Source organism: Notechis scutatus, chromosome Z (genome assembly GCF_049901735.1).
Source record: "Notechis scutatus isolate UNSWTSFEM ecotype Mainland chromosome Z, rNotScu1.2, whole genome shotgun sequence".
NCBI classification, from domain to species: domain Eukaryota; kingdom Metazoa; phylum Chordata; class Lepidosauria; order Squamata; family Elapidae; genus Notechis; species Notechis scutatus.
This window is the reverse complement of record NC_142025.1, coordinates 133867571-133890215: the sequence shown is the minus strand read 5'-3', so window position 1 is coordinate 133890215 and position 22645 is coordinate 133867571. Positions and strand designations below refer to the sequence as shown.

At 41.9% G+C, this 22645-nt stretch overlaps 1 protein-coding gene across 1 annotated transcript; it reads left to right on the top strand.

Moving 5' to 3' along the window:
• Positions 1-15835: 15835 nt before the first annotated feature.
• Positions 15836-20196, top strand: LOC113421745 (urotensin-2 receptor-like). The gene is made up of 2 exons (XM_026682311.2): positions 15836-16853; positions 19612-20196. Exon 1 carries the CDS (start codon positions 15836-15838, stop codon positions 16844-16846), a length of 1011 nt encoding a protein of 336 aa, XP_026538096.2. The 3' UTR covers positions 16847-16853; positions 19612-20196.
• The last annotated feature ends 2449 nt before the right edge of the window (positions 20197-22645 follow it).

Sequence of the window (22645 nt, the reverse complement as noted above, 5' to 3'; positions counted from 1 at the left end):
AATTTTATAAGATTTAAGTAAAGATTAAAACATTAAAGGTTTAATAATGATAGATTTTAAGATTTAATAAAATATTAAAAGGAATGTTTAAAATACTTAGTTTAAGTATAGAGTTTAATTGACTATTGTGTGGATGTGTGTATGAACTTATTATTATGGTATTTGTTTTTGAGATAGATAATTGGAATGCTATGAGATTTAATGTTTAATTATATATTTAATTATTTTATGGATTTACTATTTTAGTAAGCAGAATGTACTAAGCAGAATTAGATAGGGAACTAGGTGTTACCTTAAATGTTAATTTAGGGGAGCGATGGAAAGGCATCATACTTCGATTAGTGATTTCAGGAGAATTTTTTTTTTTTCTAATATGAATGAGATAAATGGATAATTGGAAAAGAATGGACAAAAGATACAAATATAATGATTTAAATTAAGATGAAATAAATAAAATAGAATTAAGAAGAGTGGAAAACGGGGAGAAGTTATAATGAAAATATAGAAGGGTAATAAGATAGGTAATGGCATATAAGTTGAACATGAATTTAACTGAAGTCCATACAAAGAGAGGTAATCCGGGGCCAAGCTACTTTTTAAAAAGAAGTTTTATGTTTTTGTGTTTTGTGTGTGTATGTTTGATTGAGATTTAATAAAACCTTGGGAGAAAGCGAGAAGAATATTTGTAAACAAGGCAGAGGGAAATATGAATATGATGAGTATAAAATGGATAAATATAGAAGAAATGTAATTGAATAAGAGCAAAGAGAAATAATGAGAAATTTGCTAAAAAATATTTAAGTGGAAATGGGATATATTAGAATTATATTGTATAAAATAATGTTTTATCTGCCTTGTAAAAATTTATAATGGAAAGAGGTTTAATGTCTTTAATGTCTAATGATGCTTTGTTTGTCTTTAAAATTAATAAAATTTGTTTAAAAAAAAAAGCAATCTGCAATAATGGAAAATATAATGAAGTTGCTATGATAGAGAAATAGATTGTGAAAATGTCAGAATTTTCAGAAATGGTAAAACTAAATATTAAAAAAAAAAAGACTGGAACCCTTATATGGACTTTTTCTAAAAGAAGAAAAATGAATTAATGATTTGTGCATTTAAACATAAAGAAAGATATGGGCTAAAAGGATGGAGAGCGGATTTGCAAAATATTTAAGAGGGAGGAAGAGCAATAACTATCTGTTGAGAAAAAGTTCAGAGATCATTTATATATTTCTTGTTTTCTTTTCATTTCTTTTTGTTTCCTTCCTTCCTTCCATTCTTTCTCTTTCCTTCCTTCCTTCCTTCCTTCCATTCTTTCTTTCTTTCCTTCTTTCCTATTATATGAACATTCTTAATAAATATAAAATTAAAACTTATTTCTTTCAACATATGATGCTGCCTGACAAATATCGTATAAAGCCATATTGGGTTATAGTAATGAAAAAAATAGTTTGGTAGCACCTTTTCTGATTAAAAAACAAAACATGAAAAGTTTAAGCTTTCAGATTTCTTTCTATGTTTGGCCATCAAATAGTTTCCCAGCCCTGATATGTTTTGAGATAGGCTGGGCAGTTATAATTACAGCAATAATAATGTAACTACTATAATTGAAATAAAAAATACTAGATAGCTCTTATTCCTCATAATGGAAAAGACAACAAACAAGCAAGTCATAAGATCACAGGATTGCAATAAAAATATAGAGTTGGACTGCATATTTATTACCTAATTTGTGATTTAATAAATCCACTATTCCTAAGTGTCATAAACTTTAGATTTAAATCCTAAAGCCCCTTATTAAGGAGATGTGGTAAATATAAGAGGATTTGCTTTCTCACTTCTGAGTTAACTATGCATGATCATTCTGGAAATTGACTGTTAGAAATAGGTCTGGTTTCTGGGACAGCAGGAATCAGATCTTCAAGCACTATTTTGTCCTCTTTCCCCCAAAGTAGAATCAAAAGCCTCTTTCCAGACCTCCGTGCCTCACCCCAAACTGCTTCTCACACAAGGGTGGCAAAACAAACTCTGTTCTTAAACAAAGAACACTCTCATGTCTATAGGTGAGTGTGAGAGGCCAAGCCTTGCGGAGAGAGAGTGAGCCATTCTGGCTCCTATGTCAGCTTTCTACAGTGGAAAGGAAAGGAGTCATCATCTCTTCTAGAGTGAGATCTGTTGTGTCCAGAAAAAAACATTCAGGGTTACAGGTAGTTCTCAATTTACATCCACAATTGGGACTGGAACAGTGTTGGTATGCTACCGGTTCAGCTGAACCGGTAATAAAAAAAGCCTCTGAGGATCAGCTGACTGGAGAAAGGAGAGAAAATGCAGGATCACCCCTGTGCTTTTCTCTTCTTTCTACTCTCAGCTGATTTGGCGCTGCAGGCCTCAGCTGGTGTGTAGGAAGCTGCATGCACGTGTTAGGTGCATGTGCGTTAGGTGCGCGGACAATAACCAAACTGGTAGTGGAAGGGATAGGATCCCACTGCTGGGCTGGAATCTCCGTCGCTAAGCAAAGTGGTGGTTAAATGAATTGTGACTGATTTTATCACCGCTTTTGTTTAGCAAATCAGGTAATCACTAAGTGAATCTGGCTTTGTACTATATTAGCATACTCCAAACCCTAACACCTGATTGGTCCACGCGGACCGTGACCGGATTGGCTGACTGAACGGCCGTGATTGGTGCGCTTTGAATCTACCGCGATTGGTCGAGCCGATCGTGGGAGATTCAAAGCGCTGTCATTGGCCGCTGAGCAATCCCTATATGAAGGGTTGCCGCGGCTCCAAGTTTTTTGTACTGAACTTAACTAAATAAAGAGCTGAACATTACTGTTGGTCTCGCGTCTCCTTGGGAACCGATCTACCCGATCTAACAGGCTTCTTCCCTTGACTTCATGTCATGAACTGACTGAGAAGATCATAAATGAAGATCAAATGACCCTGGGACCAGGGGTGGGATACGGCAGGGTTAATTGCCGGTTCAGGATTTATGAGCTTCCTTGCATGCTGGGAGCCACGTGCCTGTAAATCGTCATCAGCACGCTGGGGGCCGAGAAGCAGCCTTTGAAACAGCCCTCTTTTCCTGCTTTTTTAACTGCAGCTGTGCCTCATTCGGCAGCTGAAAAATCAGGAAATAAAGATCAGGTAAGAACCCAGGTGGGTGGTTGGGCAAAAACATCAGCAGACATAGAACCGGTTCTATGTCTGCTGCTCTTCAGAGCTATCGGTTCTACAGAGGTGGACAGAACCGGTAGAAACCCACCCTGCCTGGGACACTGCAACAGTCATAAATATATGTTGGTTGCCAAACACCTGAATTTTGATTATGTGATCACAGGGATGCTGTGACATTCATAAGTGTGAGGACCAGTCATGCTTTATTTTTTTTCAGTACCATTGTTCTTTTGGTCATGAGACAAATGATTGTGAATCGAGGACTACCTATATTTTATTTTGCACACATTCATGTCTGTCCAGATTGAAATGTCTGTGTTTTCAAATAGAAAGACAGACTTGGTAGGAAGGTGCTCACATGTTGACTCAAGACATTTCATGGGATGTGTTCAGAGGCTAGGCAGTCAACTCTTGAGATAATATTGTTCTATATTAACATTCTCCAAATCCTGAACTCTGATTGGTCCGCACGGACCGCAACCTGATTGGCTGACTAAACAACTGTGATTGGTGCGCTAAGAGTCTACCACGATTGGCCGAGCCGATTGCGGGAGATTCAAAGCGCTGTCATTGGCCGCCGAGCTGCAGGCCAGCTCTATAAGAAAAGCCGCGTGGCTCGCAGGTCTTGTACAGAACTGTATACTACAATAAAGAGCTGACTGTTCACTTTGGTTTCTCGTCTCTGTGGGAACTGATCTACCCGATCTAACACTGGCAACGAAGGTGGGATCGTGAGACGAGAGACCAACAAGCACATGGCAAACGGCGCAAAACGACCAGCAAGATGGCCAGCAGCACCTCGCCACCCGCACCCTTCAACCCGGCCACTGAGGATTGGGAATCCTACACCAACTGGTTCCAGATGTTCATGGAGTGCAGCAACCTTAAGGATACCAACGGGCAGAGAAAACGAGCCGTGTTCTTGACACACTGCGGGCCCGCAGTGTTCAAGATGGCCAAAGCGTTGGCAAAGGCCGCCGACGTAAAAGAAATGGACTGGGCTGACCTCGAGCCCATCCTATGAAACCATTACGCCCCTGCCGTGCCCACCCTCATCCGAAGGCACAAGTTCTACCGGCGAGACCAGCGCGAGGGCAAAGCCATCAGCGACTTCGTAGCTCAGCTGAGGGATCTCGGAGGCCTGTGCAGGTTTACCGACTTGGACGAAGCCCTGCGAGACTGAGTCGTTCTCGGACTCAGAGACCCCATCCTACAGAGCAGGCTAATGGCCAAGGGCGACATCTCCCTCGCCGACACCCTCGCAGAGGCAACTGCAGCCAAAGCCACTCGCAAATCGGCGGCCTGGATGAGGCAAGCGAACGCGACAGACCGACCAACGGCCATCGAGACGGCCCCAGCCCCGGAGAGACACGCGGAGACCAGCCACCGGGTGACCACCACCCACCACGGCGATGTCGATTCCCGCTCCGACACCGATGACGAGGAGGAAGAGATCCACCGGCTCCAGGCGGAACGTGATCGGCGGGACCGGAGGGGACGTAAGTCGGGGTTCCATTGTGCCGGCCGCGGCGGCGATCACCCCCGCTCTGAATGCCGTTTCCTTGATGCCATCTGCTGGCATTGCAAGAAGCGGGGGCATATCGCCAAGGTGTGCTGGAACAAGCGGAACTACAGCCCCCAGTGAAGAGGCAACAGCCCCTGGCGACGAGACGGCACCCCCCCAGGAACCAAGACCGCCAAGCCGAGAGCCAATGGAGCTGCGACGGCCGGAACAGACGACTCAGCGAGGCGCAGCGGAGAGAGGAAACCCACCAGACGGTCGTCATCGGCCATTCCTCAACCATCGACGCCCGGAAGGTACGCGTGGAGGTAGGCATCAAGGACCAACCATGCAAAATGGAGGTGGATTCCGGATGCTACCTCTCTATGGTTTCCTGGCGCACAATTAAACGCCTGGTGCCTACCATCCGCCGCCGCGAACTGAACGACCAAAAACTGACCCTGAAAGACTACCAGGGAAACCGCATCCCTGTAATCGGCATCGGACATTTTAAAATCACCTTCAAAGGCCACACCGAGGTACTGCCACTCACGATCATAGACAAAGACCGTCCCAGCCTACTCGGACTGCAATGGTTCTCCCCGCTGGGAATCGAGGTGACGGGCGTTCACCACACCGACGAGACAGACTGGGAAGCGGCGCTCGTGAGGGACTTCCAAGAGGTCTTCGATGACACCCTAGGCAAGTACCGGGGGCCCCCAATCTCCTTCAACCTTAACCCAAACATTGCCCCAATCCGCCTTAAACCGTGGCGAGTGCCATTTGCGCTCAAGCCCAAAATCGATGAGCAGCTAGACAAGCTCATCGCACAAGGGGTCTTAGAGCCAATTGACCATGCCTGCTGGGAAACACCCATAGTCAACCCCATCAAACCGGATGGCTCCATAAAAATATGTGGTGACTATAAGGCCACCCTCAACCATGCCCTGCAGCAAAGTGTCTACCCCGTCCCAGTGGTACAGCACCTTCTGCACTCACTGGGGAGGCTGGGTCTTCGCGAAGCTCGACCTGGCTCAAGCCTACCAGCGGCTGCCGGTTGACGCCGAAACCGCCGAGGCACAAACGATTGTAACACACCGGGGGGCTTTCTGATGCAACCGACTCCAATTCGGAGTCAGCGTCGCGCCAGGAGTCTTCCAGAGCCTCATGGAAAGACTTCTCCAGGGAATAAAAGGAGTGGTGCCCTACTTTGATAACGTGCTGGTGGCAGCCGCCAACAAAAAACAATTGGAAACCCGCCTAAGGGCAGTACTGCAGAAATTCAAAGACTCTGGCCTTAAAGGGAAATGCCAACTCTGCACCGAGAGGGTCGAATTCTTGGGGTATCTCCTAGACCGACACGGAATCCACCCCACCGGGAAAAAACTTAGAGCCATCAAGGAAGCCCCCACACCAAAGAATAAGGCGGAACTGCAAGCGTTTTTGGGACTCATTAACTTTTATAATGTTTTCCTACCCCAAAAGGCGACCGCGGCGGAACTTTTGCATAGGCTGTTGGATAAAACAGCCACCTGGACTTGGGGGAAGCCGGAGGAAAACGCATTTCAACAGACCAAAAACCTACTAACGTCAGACGCAGTCCTTATCCAGTATAGCGAGACCCTGCCGCTGACGGTAACATGCGACGCGTCACCCTTTGGCGTCGGGGCGATCCTCAACCACACATTACCGGACGGGAAAGAAGCACCCATCACCTTCTTCTCGAGAACGCTGTCCAAGCCGGAGAGGAATTACAGCCAGCTGGACAAGGAAGCCCTAGCAATCATCTCCGGAGTGAAAAGGTTCCACGAGTATCTCTACGGTAGGACCTTTTCAATCATTACAGATCACAAACCTCTACTAGGGTTACTGGCAGGGGACAAGGCCACCCCGAACATCCTGTCACCCAGGATGACAAAGTGGTCCGAGTTCCTTGCCGCCTACAGCTACCAGCTGACACACCGGCCCGGAAAGGACATTTCGCACGCAGACACACTGAGCTGATCCTCCCTACCAGACCTGGAGGACGACCCAGCGCCCACAACAACAACCCTGCAAATAGAGACTCTACCCAGCCCACTCCTGCCTGCGCCAGACATTGCCCGAGAAATAAATAAAGACAAACGGCTGGCGCGGGTCTTGAGCTGGGTAGAGAGAGGGTGGCCGGAAAGCGACGGCAATGAAGATTTCAAAGCCTTCAGGAACCGGCAAACCGAACTGTTCATGCAGAAGGGGTGCATACTTTGGGGAGACCGGTTGGTTATACCAGAAACCTTACAAAAAAGGGTACTAGCAATGCTGCATGAAGGGCACCCGGGCATCGTCAAGATGAAAGCCCTGGCCAGGAGTTACACTTGGTGGGCAGGGATGGACAAACAAATCGAGACGTGGGTAGCCGTATGCAAAAGGTGCCAGGAGACTAGGTCCACCACCCCCCGCCACACCAGTCCTGGAATGGGAAACCCCCAGAGGCCCCTGGTCACGAATCCACATAGACTTCGCCGGGCCCACCAAGGGACACACATTTCTCATCACCGTAGATGCTTACTCCAACTGGTTGGAAGTAAGCACCATGAAAACAACAAGCCGTCATAAATAAACTGAACAAACTTTTCGCGACACACGGCTTGCCAGATGTGCTAGTGTCGGACAATGGTCCACAGTTTACGGCACTAGCATTTGAAAAATACCTGGCCGAATGGGGAATAAGGCATGCTTTAACTTCGCCGGCTCACCCGGCAGCGAACGGGCGGGCAGAGCACATGGTTCAATACACAAAAAAACCCATCCAAAAAATAGAAACCGGCGAAATACAAGAGAAAATAAAATGCTATTCATAAAGCACATTACACCCAACACAACCACGAATAAAAGCCCAGCAGAGCTACTGATGGGCAGAAAATTAAGGTCCCCACTAGACCGACTGCACCCCAACATACAACCCAGAAAAAAACCCCAGACTCATCCAGTAGACATCGAACATTTAACATCGGAGACACAGTCTACGCAAAAAACTTCACGGGAGACCTACTCTGGGTACCGGCACAAATAACCCAGGTAACGGGCCCCCGATCGTACCGACTGCAAACCACCGACGGAAGGAATTGGAAGCGGCACATCGACCAGCTACGGTCCAGACTAACCGCTGACAGCCCAGATACCCCGCGAACAACTACTAAAGAAACCAGAGGGGGGGGGGAACCACAACAACCAAGCAAGGGGAAAATGAAAAGCCTAAAACGCAGGCAGAACACCCCCAAACACAACCAGAACACCCCCAACCAGAACAAGCCAACCCCAAACGATAAACCAACCATACTCACCGGTAGACTTCGAACCGTTGCAGATGGGAGCTTCACCTAGAAGGAGCAGCCAAGCCAGTTCAACCAGCCCAGAGAGACCGGGCGGGAACAGCGAAGCCGACAACTCGACCGACCCGGCTGGGAGTTGCAGCCATAGGCCCGGCTCACCATTCCAGACGGTTCCATCTAAGAGGTTGAGAGCGACAAGGAGCCCGTCCGAATCGGTCGGCGACCAAACACATACTGAGTTGCGCAAGTCAACTAGGCAGGTACGAAGCCCCGCCTACCTGCGCGACTACGTCACCACGCTCCGTCGGGCGAAACCAAGAGGGGAGGGGTGTTCTATATTAACATTCTCTAAATCCTGAACTCTGATTGGTCCACATGGACCGCAACCTGATTGGCTGACTAAACAACTGTGATTGGTGCGCTAAGAGTCTACCGCGATTGGCCAAGCTGATCGCGGGAGATTCAAAGCGCTGTCATTGGCCGCCGAGCCACAGGCCAGCTCTATAAGAAAAGACGCGCGGCTCGCAGGTCTTGTACAGAACTGTATACTACAATAAAGAGCTGACTGTTCACTTTGGTCTCGCGTCTCTGTGGGAACTGATCTACCCGATCTAACAAATATAATTTGGATTTTGAACTGTGCAGGAGTTGGACTCTATGATTCTTCCAACTCTATGGCTGTATGGAACCCCGGACAAAACTTCATAGGCTGTTTTTAACTAGCTGGGCCTCTTCATCCTCCATATTTTTATTTATTTATGGATTTATGGATTTGTTTGTCAAATTTAAGTCCTTTCAATCTCACCTTCAGGGAAGGGTAAAACACAAATAGCTTATTTTGGATAGTATAGGAATGACAACAGGCATTTCATATTAAGAATGCTAACAAGTAGTAACATAAATTATCATTTATATTAAAGCTTCACTGAAGCAGACAAGATACCATGGAAGAAAAAAAAACCTTTTGGACAGGCTCGGCTCAAAACCGAGGTTCTTTCATTCTTTTAAGAGAGCCAAATTCAGTATTTGTTAGTTAAACTGTGGGTTTTCTGACCCACATCTGCTGTAGTGCTGCTGCTGTTCCTTCTCCGTTTATTTTTCTGCAAGACATTGGCGCGGGTGTACAAATTAGGCACAGTGGGTGGGAGACCCTTGCTGGCTTCAGGCTGGGATTTGGGATAACAGCCAAGGGAGACGTGAGCTGTTTCCCCCAAATCATATTCTCTTCTCATCCCATCTCCAGCTGGTGTCTGGCTACCAGGTGAAAGCCTTTGGAGAGGAGCTGAGGAGGGAAACAAAGAAAGAAGAGAAAGAATAGGAAAGAAGGAAGGAAGGAAAGAGAGAGAGAGAAAGGAAGGAAGAAAGGGAGGGAGGGAGAAAGAAAGAGAGAGAGAAAAGAAAACCTGTCATTGCTGTATTTCCAACATCCCATTTCCAAGCTGTGAAAGGCAGAAATAGACCTTTGACATTCGATCTGAAGAGGCAACAACTTCATGGGACAGTTGCAGGGATGGGATTCTACTGGTTGGGCCCAGTTCGGGCAAACCGGTAGCTCCGAAGATCAGCTGTGAGCGAAGTGGTTCTCTCCGACAATCAGCTGTTGGGCCCGCCCACCTGCCCCAGCTCTAGTCTGTGCTTTATTTCTGGGTTTTCTAGCTCAGCTGATTCGTGTGGCACAGCAGATTGCCACACGTCAGTTATTTTACACACAGGGTTTACAGCAGAAGATGAGTTGTAAATGCTGTGCGCAAGCACCCACCAAACAAGCTGTTACACCAGTTGAATCCCACCCCTGGACAGTTGGTATACCTTCCAGCATCCCTGGAATCTGAGTTAAAGAGGAATTTGCCTTGGGTGTTTTTGGTGTGTATGACTAGCTTGGTCAGAGCTGGAGAACAACCCTGTTCTGGCCTCTGCACGGGCCCAGATTGGGTCAAACTGCAACTCAAATATGGCCTCCCTGGCTACACTCCTGAAATTTCCCCATTTTCATTCTTCTAGAATTTAGTGGCAAACTTGCTTTTGGAATTGCAATTTTCATTTAAAATGAAAAGCCTTAAGATTTCGCATAGAAGCGTATTAAGCATTTCTCAAAGCCATCTGTTAATGTAATCGTAAAACAAAAACCATCCAAAACAAAAACCATGTGTCTGTCTGTTGAATGTCAAAATGGCTGCCATGATTATATGGCACGTGCACACACACACACACACACACAGAGCGAAAGCTGCAGACACCCTTTGTAATTGGGAGCTTATCCAGCATCCTCACGCAACTTATTTCCTGCCTTTTAATGTGATGAAAATATTCTCTTTTTGGCAAGGTTAAAGTAAAGATTTTTTTTTTTAATCTGCATGCATACTGGGAAGTGCCATCTTCTTCTCCACTTCAAGCTGTATCAGGTTTGGGCTGGTCTTGGCTCTTATTGGCAGTGCAGGAAATCTTCCTTTTACAACCTCCAAGGGACAGTTTAAAACTCTAGGGATCTCAAGACAGCCACAAACATCACATAGTTGCCACACAAAAAGCCAGGTTTATTTCCAGGTTATCCACAACTAAAAATAAAGATGGAAGATTGTTGTATAGTTTTGTAGAGAACAATCAACACAGTTGAGAGAGTGGTTTGTCAAGTATCAGGGCAGTGATCAGGTGCCCAGGCAATTAGTTCCTTTGTATCTGGAGACAATAAACACCCCTATAAATACAAGTAGTTCTCGACTTACAACCACAATTGAGCCCAATTGTCTTTTGTACAACCTTTCTTGCCACAGTTATTAAGTGAATCATTGCAATTGTTAAATTAGTAACATGGTTGTTAAGTGAATTTGGCTTCCCCATTTACTTTCAGAAAGTTGCAAAAGTTATCACGTGACCCTGGGATACTGCAACCATCACAAATACATGCCAGTTGCCAAGCATCCGAATTTTGATCACGTGACCAAAGGGGTTCTGCAATCATCACAAGTGTGAAAAATAGTCATAACTCACTTTTTTCAGTACCATTGTAACTTTGAATGATCAATAGATAAATGATTATAAGTTGAGGACTACCTGTGAAGGGATTTATGCTTTATTATTATTTAATAATGTCAGCAATGGTACCGCGAAAGTGGCCAATTTCCACAGTACCTAGTGCTAGGTTCTATGTAGAAGCTCTCCGGGGACAACAGCAAGCCCTGGCACTATGACTTGCCTATTATGGTGAAGAGACCACAAGACCTGACATGGACTGGCTGATACATGTCTCCAGGATGGGAATCAAAGACCTGAGACTTTCATAGCAGGAAAAGCTTTGAAACAACATGAAAATTCCCCTCCACACTTTCTCCTTCATTCAGTCAGCAAGGGAGAAAAACAAGCGGGTTAACTCAGAATGATCTCTAAACTTCTAGAATGTTCTTAATGTGAAGTAGAAATCAAAATGTGTGTCACTAAATTCCTCAAAATAGCAGTGGTCTTTTGCATTGCCACTACAGAGGGAGAAGTGAAAGGCTGAATATCAAAACATGACACCAGAATGAGATGTGAGGAGTAACAATGTGTGTGCCTACACAGGTATTCTTTTCAGTCACCATATTTCCAGACACCAAGCTTGCCACTCAGCCCCATGGCTTCTCACAAAGAGAAATCAACAAGCCATAAAGGGAACAAAAAGACCAAAATACCTCCCCCCCAGCTATTAACACCCAGATGAGCATAGATTGACACCATCAGGCTACAGTCAAAAAGCAAACAACACCCCAAGCAAGGGACTGCCAAACAAACTAACAGTAAACAGCCCAATTAAAGAATCACCAAGACCATTCCCATCAACAAGGACAGGGCAAGCCACCAGAATATAAATTAAGAGCGCTTTCTATTGGCACTGATGGTGTTACTTAGTTTGAATAGTGAAACGTCTGCAAGAAAACAAGCTCAGAGAGCACCAGGGACCACTCAAAGAGAAATCTGGTTTCTATGGCAACCTGAAAACTTGGCGCTCCCCATTTTCAGGAAGCTGACTGCGTGTGAGGAAAAACACTTCGCATGTGCTCAGATACAATGCTCCTTATTCAACTTTTGTAAATTGAGATTCAGGACTTTCTTGCCTGAAGCCCAAGCTTTGTTTCTGGGGTCTTGCGCTGCTCCTGATCTGAATGTTTCGAGTCCTTTCCCTCTCCAAGAAAAACCTCTACCTTGGAAGGTCATGTGGTCAGACAAACCCAGAAGTGCCACACAAATTTGCTTTGGCCAAGCCCTGGCTTGCTGGCGCAAATCCACCCTTCACAGGCTCACCAGATCCACTCAACTCAAGCCAGCAAGACCCACTTCTCAACCCAAGCCAGGGATTAATGAAATGGTAGAAGAGATGGAGACACTGGTTTCGGAGGTGAAAGAGAAGGTAGAAGGGTCCTCCCTGAAATGACCTAATGAGAAGAAGCAACCCGAGCAAAGACACAGTTCACAATACAGCAACACGCAATGGGAGAGTGGCTTAATGCACTGGATGACAGATTCCAATTACCATACCCCAGGATTTTCAGAGGGATCTGAAAATCTGTTTATTCAATAAACTGATGGAAGTGACTATGAACAGAAGGCTAAGAATAGTGATAGGTCTGTTTTGTTGTAAATCTTAGTAGTAAAGCCAGACAGAAGATAGGTTTAGAATCTTTTAATTGTATTACATTATTTTCACTCCAGTAGTCAATATATTCCACTTGATTTTATTTCCTTTCTATAATTTTTAATTTCTATTTTGTTTTTGTTTTTTTATTAATTTTGCAAAATTGTGTTTGGAGTGTGCCCTCATGGGGACTGTGTTATAAATAAAATTTTTATTTGTTTATTTGGTTCCTAGACGCTTTCCTCTGAATAGCAAGTTCATACCCACCCACACCAACAAAACACACTAATGGTAAAGCACATATGTATTCAAACACCCAACAGGAATAATATGCACGTGAAATTCTGGGAGACATCAAACTGAAAACAGACTGCCACAAACATTTCACATCTGCACAGGGCTTCACTCACAGCCAAGGAACTGCCCTCTCTTACAAGCACTGCTTTGTCCGATAATGTATTTGCTATAGGCATAAAGTAAATGTAACTTCTGCTTCTGTAGAGCTGCAGAAAATAACTGAATCCTAGAAATGGAAAGAACAATTTAAGATCAATTCTCTGCTCAGTGCAGGAATCCAAATTATTATACCTCAATTTACAACCACAATGGAGTCAAAAATTTCGGTTACTAAGAAAGGCAGTTGTTAAGTGAGTTTTGCCCCATTTTTTAACAAATGTTTTTACCGGTTGTTAAGTGAATCACTGCAGTTGTTAAGTAAATCCTGACTTCCTTAAGTGAGTCGGGCTTGCCCCATTGAATTGGCTTGTTGGAAGCCGGCTGGAAAGATTACAAATGTGATCAAATGACCCTGTCATAAATAAATGCTAGTTGCCAAGCACCCAAATTTTGATTACATGACCATGGGGATGCTGCAATGGTCATAAGTGTGAAAATTGACCATAAGTTGCTTTTTTCAGTGCCCTTGTAACTTTGAAAGATCACTAAATGAATGGTTGTAAGTTGAGGACTATCTATATTTCTTGAGATTGTCCAGCCTCTGATTCTGAATTCCCCCGGTGAAAATTAATTTACTCACTAACTCATAAATTGTACTGTTGACAAACAGTTGTTCCTTTTAGGAGTCCCCTCCCCAACATTCAGCCAGAATTTGCTTCCCTGGAATTGAATGATCATCCTTGAATTGAGGACAACAGACCCCTGTTTTCGATCTTCTACAGGGCATCCTTTTGGATGCTTGAAAAGTATTATGATAATTGTACCAACCACAGCCCAAACCATATTTTCCCAAGGCTAAACAAATCCAGTTCTTTCAATATTTCCTTAGGTCTTATTATCCATCCTCCCGTCCCCTTTTTTACACCAGTTTTATTTTCATTAAATCTTTTTTAAAATGAGAGGCCCCGATCAAAATGTAGAGGTCTTGAAGCAAATCTAACCAATAAGGAATAATTATTACTTTCATAATTACCTTCCAAAATTTGGAAATGTATATATTATGCATGTATTTATTTGTTTTGAATTAATATCTTCTCCTTTCTTTTTATGGGGCATTCAAGACAGTTTACAACTATACTTCAATTGATACTGCCTAAAATCTGTTTTACTTTCTGGGAACCCTGTCACCCTATCATATTTTGAACAGCTATATTTCTCTATTTTTATATATACGGTTTCCAAGTCAAATGTCTCATATGCTTTATCTCTGTTTTTGATTTATTTTTGCTAATGAAGAACTACTTCCTTTGCAATTAAATTTCATTTGCTATTTCCAGTCAAAATCCCTTTAAATATAGGTGCCCATCTTTGAGACCGTGTCACCTCATTTTGTATAATGTGCAAATCTGATAAAAATATCAGGAAGAAAGGAATGAGGATCAGAAGAAAAAAGCTTCTACCAACTTGATCCAAACCATTAATGAAAATGTTGAAATAACAAATAATGTTTAATGCATTATCTTGTTCCTTGAGAGTTGTATTTTAGGACAGTTCACAAAAAGTAATATACAATATGCTTAGTCCTCTGTTCGTTATTTAACTTATTGAATAGTGAATGTGCAACCCATATCACAAAAATTGTGTATTGTTTTTACCATATCACAAAAATTGTGTACAGTTGTAAATGTTACCCAGTGTGGTGGGGTTTACACAACACCCAAGCTTAGATGGCTGGGCAGTTTGTAAATAAATATGGTTGATTTGTTTGGGACAGTTTTACTAAAAGTAGGATAGTTTGAGGAATACTAAAATCTGACATGTAAATGATTTAGTGGCGGGAAAGTAATTAAAAGGAATAGACATGAAAACAAAATCAACAGCAAGGACATGGAAGGCCTGTCTGTCACCTTATTTTAGTGTAGGAAACAGATGGATAGATGAAAAGTCATGGTTCATTTTCATTTCATTCCTTTTCATCTAAGATCTGTCTTTCCATGTCTGTTTCTGTGAATTCCTTTTGTCCATTGATCAATACAGTCCCCTTCTGTCTTTCTATCTCTTGGTTATTTTTTCTTTCTCCTTGTTGGCATCATTCCATGGAAAGTTGTATAGTTATGCCAGCAGGGAGTTGGACCCTGAGTTTACGTCTGTTTGGGGTGGAGGAGGTGGGGAAAATTCTGTCTGTTACCATCTCCAGACCAATCAGACCCCTAAATGTCATCCCAGCACCCGCCCCTTAGCCCCTGTCGCTGACGTGCTGTCAAAATCCCACCTCAGGGTTGAAATAAACAGGCTCCTCAGAATAGACAGGAGCTGCACCAAGGTTCGACCCCAACATACCAATATTAGCAGGGTGCGAAGAATGCGAGAGAAGAGAATTTGCAAACCCAGACAGATACGCATAGATCCTCTTCACACACAGACCTTGCGCCATCACCGGCATTGAGAAGGTAGAGGAAAGGAAGAAAGGAATGAGGACCAGAAGAAAAAAGCTTCTTCATGTCTAGATCCAAAGTAGTGACCATATACCTCAGATACAAGAGAGATGGGGGGAAAGTGACTCCCTCCAAAAGTATCCTTTACAATCTGAAACCAATTTTTGAAATTCAGCAATAGGATGGAGCAAAAAAAGAAATGGGAAGGATCAAAAGGAAAACAGATAGACTTATAGATGGAGCAGTAGACCAAAAAGTAGGGAAAGAGGTGGTATGATATTGACTTTGATATTCAACTTAATTGATAAGGAGAAATAGAGATTGATAATACACTTTCCTTGATTTCTCTCCCAAGGACTAGAATGTTAAAAAATTCTTCTAAACAGCTTACCTTGGATCATTTCTTCATGATGACATCATCAACAAACTCTTCTTCGTGGCTACTGCTAGGCAATGGCTCCTCATCAGAAGGAGGTGAATCAGCGGCAGTCCTGGGAGTTGTCTTGAGCCTGATGTGTGTTACCGGTGTGGCTGGCAACCTCTATGCTCTGGCAGTGGTGCGGGCCTCAGCCTCGGCCTCCTCTCTGCATGTCCACCTAATTAACCTAGCTTTGGCTGACCTTTTGTACCTCTTGACGGCCCCTTTCATTGTTCACAATGGGCTGGTGAAGGACTGGCCCTTTGGGGAGGCTGGCTGCCGGATCCTGCTCAGCCTAGACCTCCTCACTATGCACGCCAGCATCTTCTTGCTGACTCTAATGAGCTGTGAGCGCTACACTGCTGTGGTGTACCCATTCCAGGCTGCCAGCCGTGCGCGGCGATGCAGTCGAACTCTGGCCATTGCTGTTTGGCTTCTGTCCTTTGCTCTGGCCCTCCCCATGATGGTCATGATCCACCAGGAGGAACGTACAATGGGGAATGGAGCTGGGGTGCGTCGCCTCTGCTCCCCCACCTGGAGTGAGAAGCAATACAGGGTATACCTGAGCATCCTTTTTGGCACAAGCATAGTGGCCCCTGGGATAGTCATTGGGTCACTCTACTGGCGCTTAGCAAGAAGCTACTGGCTGTCACAGACCCGTGGAGGCTTGGGACGTTCCCCTAAGAACCGGGTCTTCCTTCTCATCCTTGTGATTGTCTTGGCATTTTGGGCCTGTTATTTGCCCTTTTGGATCTGGCAACTCCTTCCCCTTTATTGCCCATCAGCAGCCCACCTGCCCATCCACACGGAGATCTCTGTCAATCATCTGGTGACCTGCTTGACCTATGGGAACAGCTGCATCAACCCTTTTCTCTACACTCTGCTCACACGCAACTACCGTGAATACCTACGCAGTCACCAACGAGGGGCTTCCTGGGGCTTCCTGCCATGCCTCCAGAGCAGAAATGGGTCACAGAGGGAAAGGGCTACAGGCACCTGAGATACAGGTAAACAAAGAGGGACACTACAGGAAAGCCAAGATGAATCTTGCTTGTAGCTGGTATGAGTCATGACTTATAACTACTAGAATAATTTTTCAGATATTTTAGATCACAACCTGATCATCCCCACGATGCATCTGGAAGTCAAGAGGAACTGCCCAGCTAGCATGCCCAGGTCATGCATTAGGGGTGATCAATAGAAATGCTAATTCTCAAGTGGATTAGAACAATTCTTTGGTACCAATTCTTTGTAATGTGCAGAATGGAGAAACCATATTAATTGTGACATTAACAATTGGCATCTATGGCAGGTTTCCTCCCTTATTCCAGACATTCTCCAAATCAACTTAGTTTATTTTCCCCCTGGGGAAATAACTCTTGCTGAGTAGCAGGTAACTAGAAAGAGAAGATTTGGCCTCTTTTCATCTACGCTGCTTGGTAAATTTCTTCTCTGCCTTCATTGTGGAGATCCATTCCAACTGACTAGTCCTCCCTCCAGTGTCTCTGGATCAGAAAAGATCCAACTCCATCAAAGTCATGTTGAAAGGGGAGTTGCGGGGATGATCAGATTACAAGAAATAAAAAGTTAATTTCACAATAAAAACAGGGTGCTTAATTAATTGCTATTCAACTGTAGCATTTGCATCCCATCCATATGTAAAAAAACTGTCCAGTTCAATTGAAAACCATTTAATTCCTAAGTTGCCTTGAGTTTCTTCTTTTTCAGGCCCACAAGTAGATCACAGATTGCAAAATAATGGGGATCTTTTAATTGAAAAGGGGATCATAAGCTAACATAGTTCACCACACAAAGATGCTGGAAATTTTATTTTAAAAATTCTTCCATGAGTAATAAAATAAAATGAAGTAAAGTAAAGCGATTTCTAAAATGAATTCAGAGAATATACTCTGGTTTATGGAAGTAGTAGGCAATCTGTCAATAACACCACCTAGAAATTTACCTAGAAATATGCTTAACAGTCTCCTAAAGTGTATGTGCAATATAAACATGATTTTTAATCATTGTGTAATTACGATTAGAAAATAAGTAATACTGAACCTATTTGAATACACATAGAAATTTTTTTTAACAATAATATTGTGTCATTAACTTATGTTCCATGTCTGTTAATATTCTTCAAGATTTTATATCACACATTGACATACAGACTTCTGAGCATAATTTTTTTCTCAGTTACAAATAGAAAAAAATGATCCTTGCCAAAATTTGAATTTCTCAAAATTAAAGTTTTTGGCTGCTCTAACAAATTCAACATAATGAATATTTGTTGTAATGATTATGTCTTTTGACAATAGTGCTTTAATACAATATCAACTTCCTCTTTATTATCATAATTAATTTCCTTATGAGTGTCACAACTGTCTTTCTCATTAGGAAGTCTGGACTGTTTATTGTCCACAATGACTCTTTACAATGCTGAGAATATTAATCAGGGAAAGAAACTAAAATTGAACATTTCATCTGAAATGCTCTGCTAAGTTCTTGTTCTTATCCAAAGTAAGTCTCTACACCTTCAGCCTCCAACAAATTATATTGAACTTGAAATTATATTTCAAATTATTTTGAAATTATATTTCAAATTATTTCAATTATATTGAGTGTACCCCAAAATAAAAATTCCACTTTTGTTATTTTCAGTAATAATACATTAACTTCAAATTCTAATCCTACCTCATTTACATGGGAAAAAAATTCCTACTGAATTTATATAGGACTTACATCTGTGTAAAAATACAATGTCTTGTCATTTAAGATGAGAGTAAGTCTGCTGAAATTTTTAAGCAAATTTAAAAATGTTTATTTCCATTTTTTTCACCGATTAAATAATTTTCTAGATTAGCTAATATAATATGCATGAATTTTAAAGTGCTAAGATCAAGCATACATTGCCCAAATTATATATTTATCCATTAAAAGCATTTGTTCACTGCAGTAACCTTTCTTTTCTTAAAATTAGGAGATAAATGAGAGAGAGAGAGAGAGACAGACAGACGGTAGGTAGGTAGGTAAGTAGATAGATAGATGATAGATAGATAGATAGATAGATAGATAGATAGATAGATAGATAGATAGATAGAGATTAATAAGAAAGAGGGTGGTGGTGGAAAGAGAGACGGAGACAGAAACAGAAATAGAGATAAGACAGCTTGGGATTGCAGACACATAGTTACATATTTAATATTATTATTTTTACTTTTAAAATGTATTACAATGTGGTATGCCAATTATATAAATAAATGACATAATTTGTACATGTAATTCCTTTCCCCGCAACTAAATGGCTTATTGTGAACTCAATATAATGTAACAGCAGAAATGGATTCCGTACTAACCTTTGGCTGTAATGATGCTATTTTAAATGAGCAAAATGTGAACTTGCATCTGTGCTAATTATATTTCAGCAGAAATGAAAAACAGGATTTGCTTTGTTTTGAATATAAAATATACAGGGATGCAAAAGACATTGTAACGCATAAAATGGTAGAACAAGACAAGAAATTTCATGATTGAAGTAAAATACATGAAAGATGGGCATAAATTTATGAAAGGCATAAAACTATCATATCTGGGGTCTAAAGTGACTTAACTTGTGATTTGGAACTAGTAGAGCAGAATTTCTAATTTGGAAAATGAATTCTAAACAGTCTTATGTAGTCCCAATTCTTGTCTTTTATAAGTAATGCTGCTGTTTTTCACCTTAATTTCATTTTAATAAGACTTCATGTCTTTTCTGTCTTTAAGGATTGAAGAAATGTATCTCAAGTGCTTCTCCTGTCCTATATCTCCTTAATCCACCACACCTGATGAAAAAAAAAACTTTTGGATAAAAATGTAGCACAACGTTCTTTGTTAAAATATTTTCTGGCTAAGGCAGAAACTGAACATCTGTAGCCACTTATAGAGGCTTATCACCTGATCTAAAATAGTATTTCCAGGTTTTTATATACATCAATTCTGTAAGCATCTGAAGAGCAGAAAGTTAAACAAAGGTTTTTCTTATTTCTTTGGGTTCATGCTGATGGAAAATTTTAGACTTTTGTACAGGGTAAATAATACCTAACTTTGGTGTAGGTCACTTGATCAACCCCCTATTTTAGTGAAATCCTTCTGGGGCTCTTAAATCTTCAACAGGAGATGGTGTTTTTTTTCAATGGCTGCTGAAAATATTTGTAATCTCCACATCACTTTTTCACTTTTCTCTTGGCATATCCTAAACTATGAAGCAAGTTGCACTGGAGTAGAAGTTGGGCTCCACCCTGCTGAAGTTTAAGGGGTGGGTGAGTGAAAAGATGTAATCTTTTTTTTTAAAGAAATGCTGCTTTTTACTGATTTGTTAGATTGTATTTTATTGTAAAGAAACATTTATAAGCCACCCGGAGCATGACATATCAATGTTGAAATAAATTACGAAATAATTCCCCAAGTTAGAAGGATCGTTTCTCTCTCTTTTTCTTTCTCTCTTCTAAGCAGTCATTCAGTGCACACTTCATGCTGGTTTTATGTCTGCTTTTTAGTTTTTATTGTGGGAGTGAATAATAGATTTATTTCAGGCTGGATAATTCACACCTCTATTGAATGTCAGTATTGAATACCGCTGATTTCTGCATCTCCCAGAAATTCCCAGGATTTCACTGCCAAGTGACGTGGCATGATTTTCTTCTAGTGAAAGACCAGATACAATGAATTAAGCTCATGACAACATGCCAATTAATGTTTCATGTTTATATGGTTTCTAAAAATAAAAGTCTCCTTCGCATTGAGCTTAGGCTCTGGAAACTTCATGGGGGCATGCCCATTTAATTTCCTTCTTTTTCATATAATAATCTTTCAGTGCAGAAATACAGAAATGGTTTACCACTGCATTCCAGCAGGATGTTTTTGACTTCCCAGCTTAGACTAAAACCTTAGTGTTTTGGTGTCTTCTATCGAAATGTTATAAAGTCTGTAGGTAACCACAAGAGGGTTAAAAAAGTCAAGAAGGCAATTACGTTCCAAGATCAAAGCCACTAACCCTAACCCTAACCCTGGGATACTGCAACCACCATAAATACATGCTGGTTGCCAAAAACCTGAATCTTGATCACATGATGTGGGGATGCTATGGTGGTCGTAAGTCTGAGGACTGGTTATAAGTCACTTTGTGCAGTGCTGCTTGAACTTCAAACAGTTGTTAAACAAACAGCTATAAGTTAAGGACTACCTGTACCTGAAACTAATAATGCATTTTTTTAATCCTTGTAACTATTGTAGGTTTCCTTAAGAATCTGGAGAAATGATCATTAAACGAAGGGTCTGAGCTCAGCACTATTTAAATCAAGATTTTTCATAATATTCTGGGAAGAAGAAATATTTATTTAGGGCACTTTTCCTCTCTACTAGCTAAAGTTTTGCCATTTCAATCTGGTCAGAACTCGAGTTGGCTGCCAAAAGTCATAACTCAGTAATATTTTGGCACTCTGTAGCAGGTGTCCTAAAGGAATGGAGGTTTGCATTTGATATACCAATCTCTGCTGAGGACTGGGAGAATTATCAGTGTTTGTTTGCTTCCTGTAGAAACTGTCTTTAAGCAGTGATTTAGTCAACCCTAGAACTCCTCCCTCTTGGCCACCAGTCTCAGAAAAGGAGATACAATTCATCATTAAAAGCTTAAAGAGCAATAAAGCCCCAGGTGAGGATTTTTACCAGCAGAATTATTTTAAGAAATTTCCCGATTTGTGGGATTCAGTACTGGCAGCTCTTTTTACACATATAAATAACACCTGACATATACCAGATGGATGGAAGTTGGCAATAGTTGTCTCCATATATACAAAAGGAAATAAAAAGAATTATAGTAATTATAGGCCCATCAGTGATTGACATTGTAGCAAAAATATATGCTTAGGTACCTTTTAAATAGAATTGAAATCTGGGTACAGGAAAACCATATCCTTGTAGAAGAACAAGGAGGTTTTAGACAAAGCCGATCCACCATTGGTAACTGCTTTGTCTTGAACCATCAAATTGCCAAAAATGCCTATGAGAGGAGACCCTTGTTTGCTGCTTTTATAGACCTCACAGCAGCATTTGATATGGTAAACAGAGAAGTACGATGGAGTAAATAGACATTTCTAGAACCTAGACTGCTGGCTTTGACTAAAGCCCTTTACACAAGTACCTGTTTAAGAGTGCTGTATGGGGTTAATGGGGCTCTGACTAACATAAATAAAGGGGTAAGGCAAGGGTGTATCCTGACCCCATTATTATTTAATTTATATATTAATGACTTGCCAAGGTTAACGAAGGATCCCATGGTACACATACCGATGATCCTAAATACATACTATAACAGCTTGCTCTATGCTGATGATTTTATTATCGTATTCATGTATGCTATTAAGAAGATGCAGCTCTTACTGCAAGGAAAACTCCCTATTTGTAAATCTAAATAAAAAATCATGGTGTTTGGAAAACATCAACAGAGACATAGATGGAAATTAGACGGTGAACCAATTGAACAGATTAACATCTTTGCATATTTAGGCATAACTTTTTCCAAGACTGGATCTTGGATTGCCTTCATCAACAGAGTATACTTAGAGCAAAAGCTCGTTTGAATTTACTGCTTAAACTAAAGAATCACAGTTACCCAGAGTCCCTAGCCCCATTAATTAAAGTACATAAAGCTAAAGTTACCCCTATGTTCTTGTATAGAGAATAAGCTTGGGATCTATACTCAACCACAGTACTAGAACAAACACGGTCCCAGCATTTGAGATGTATTTTAGGTGTAGAT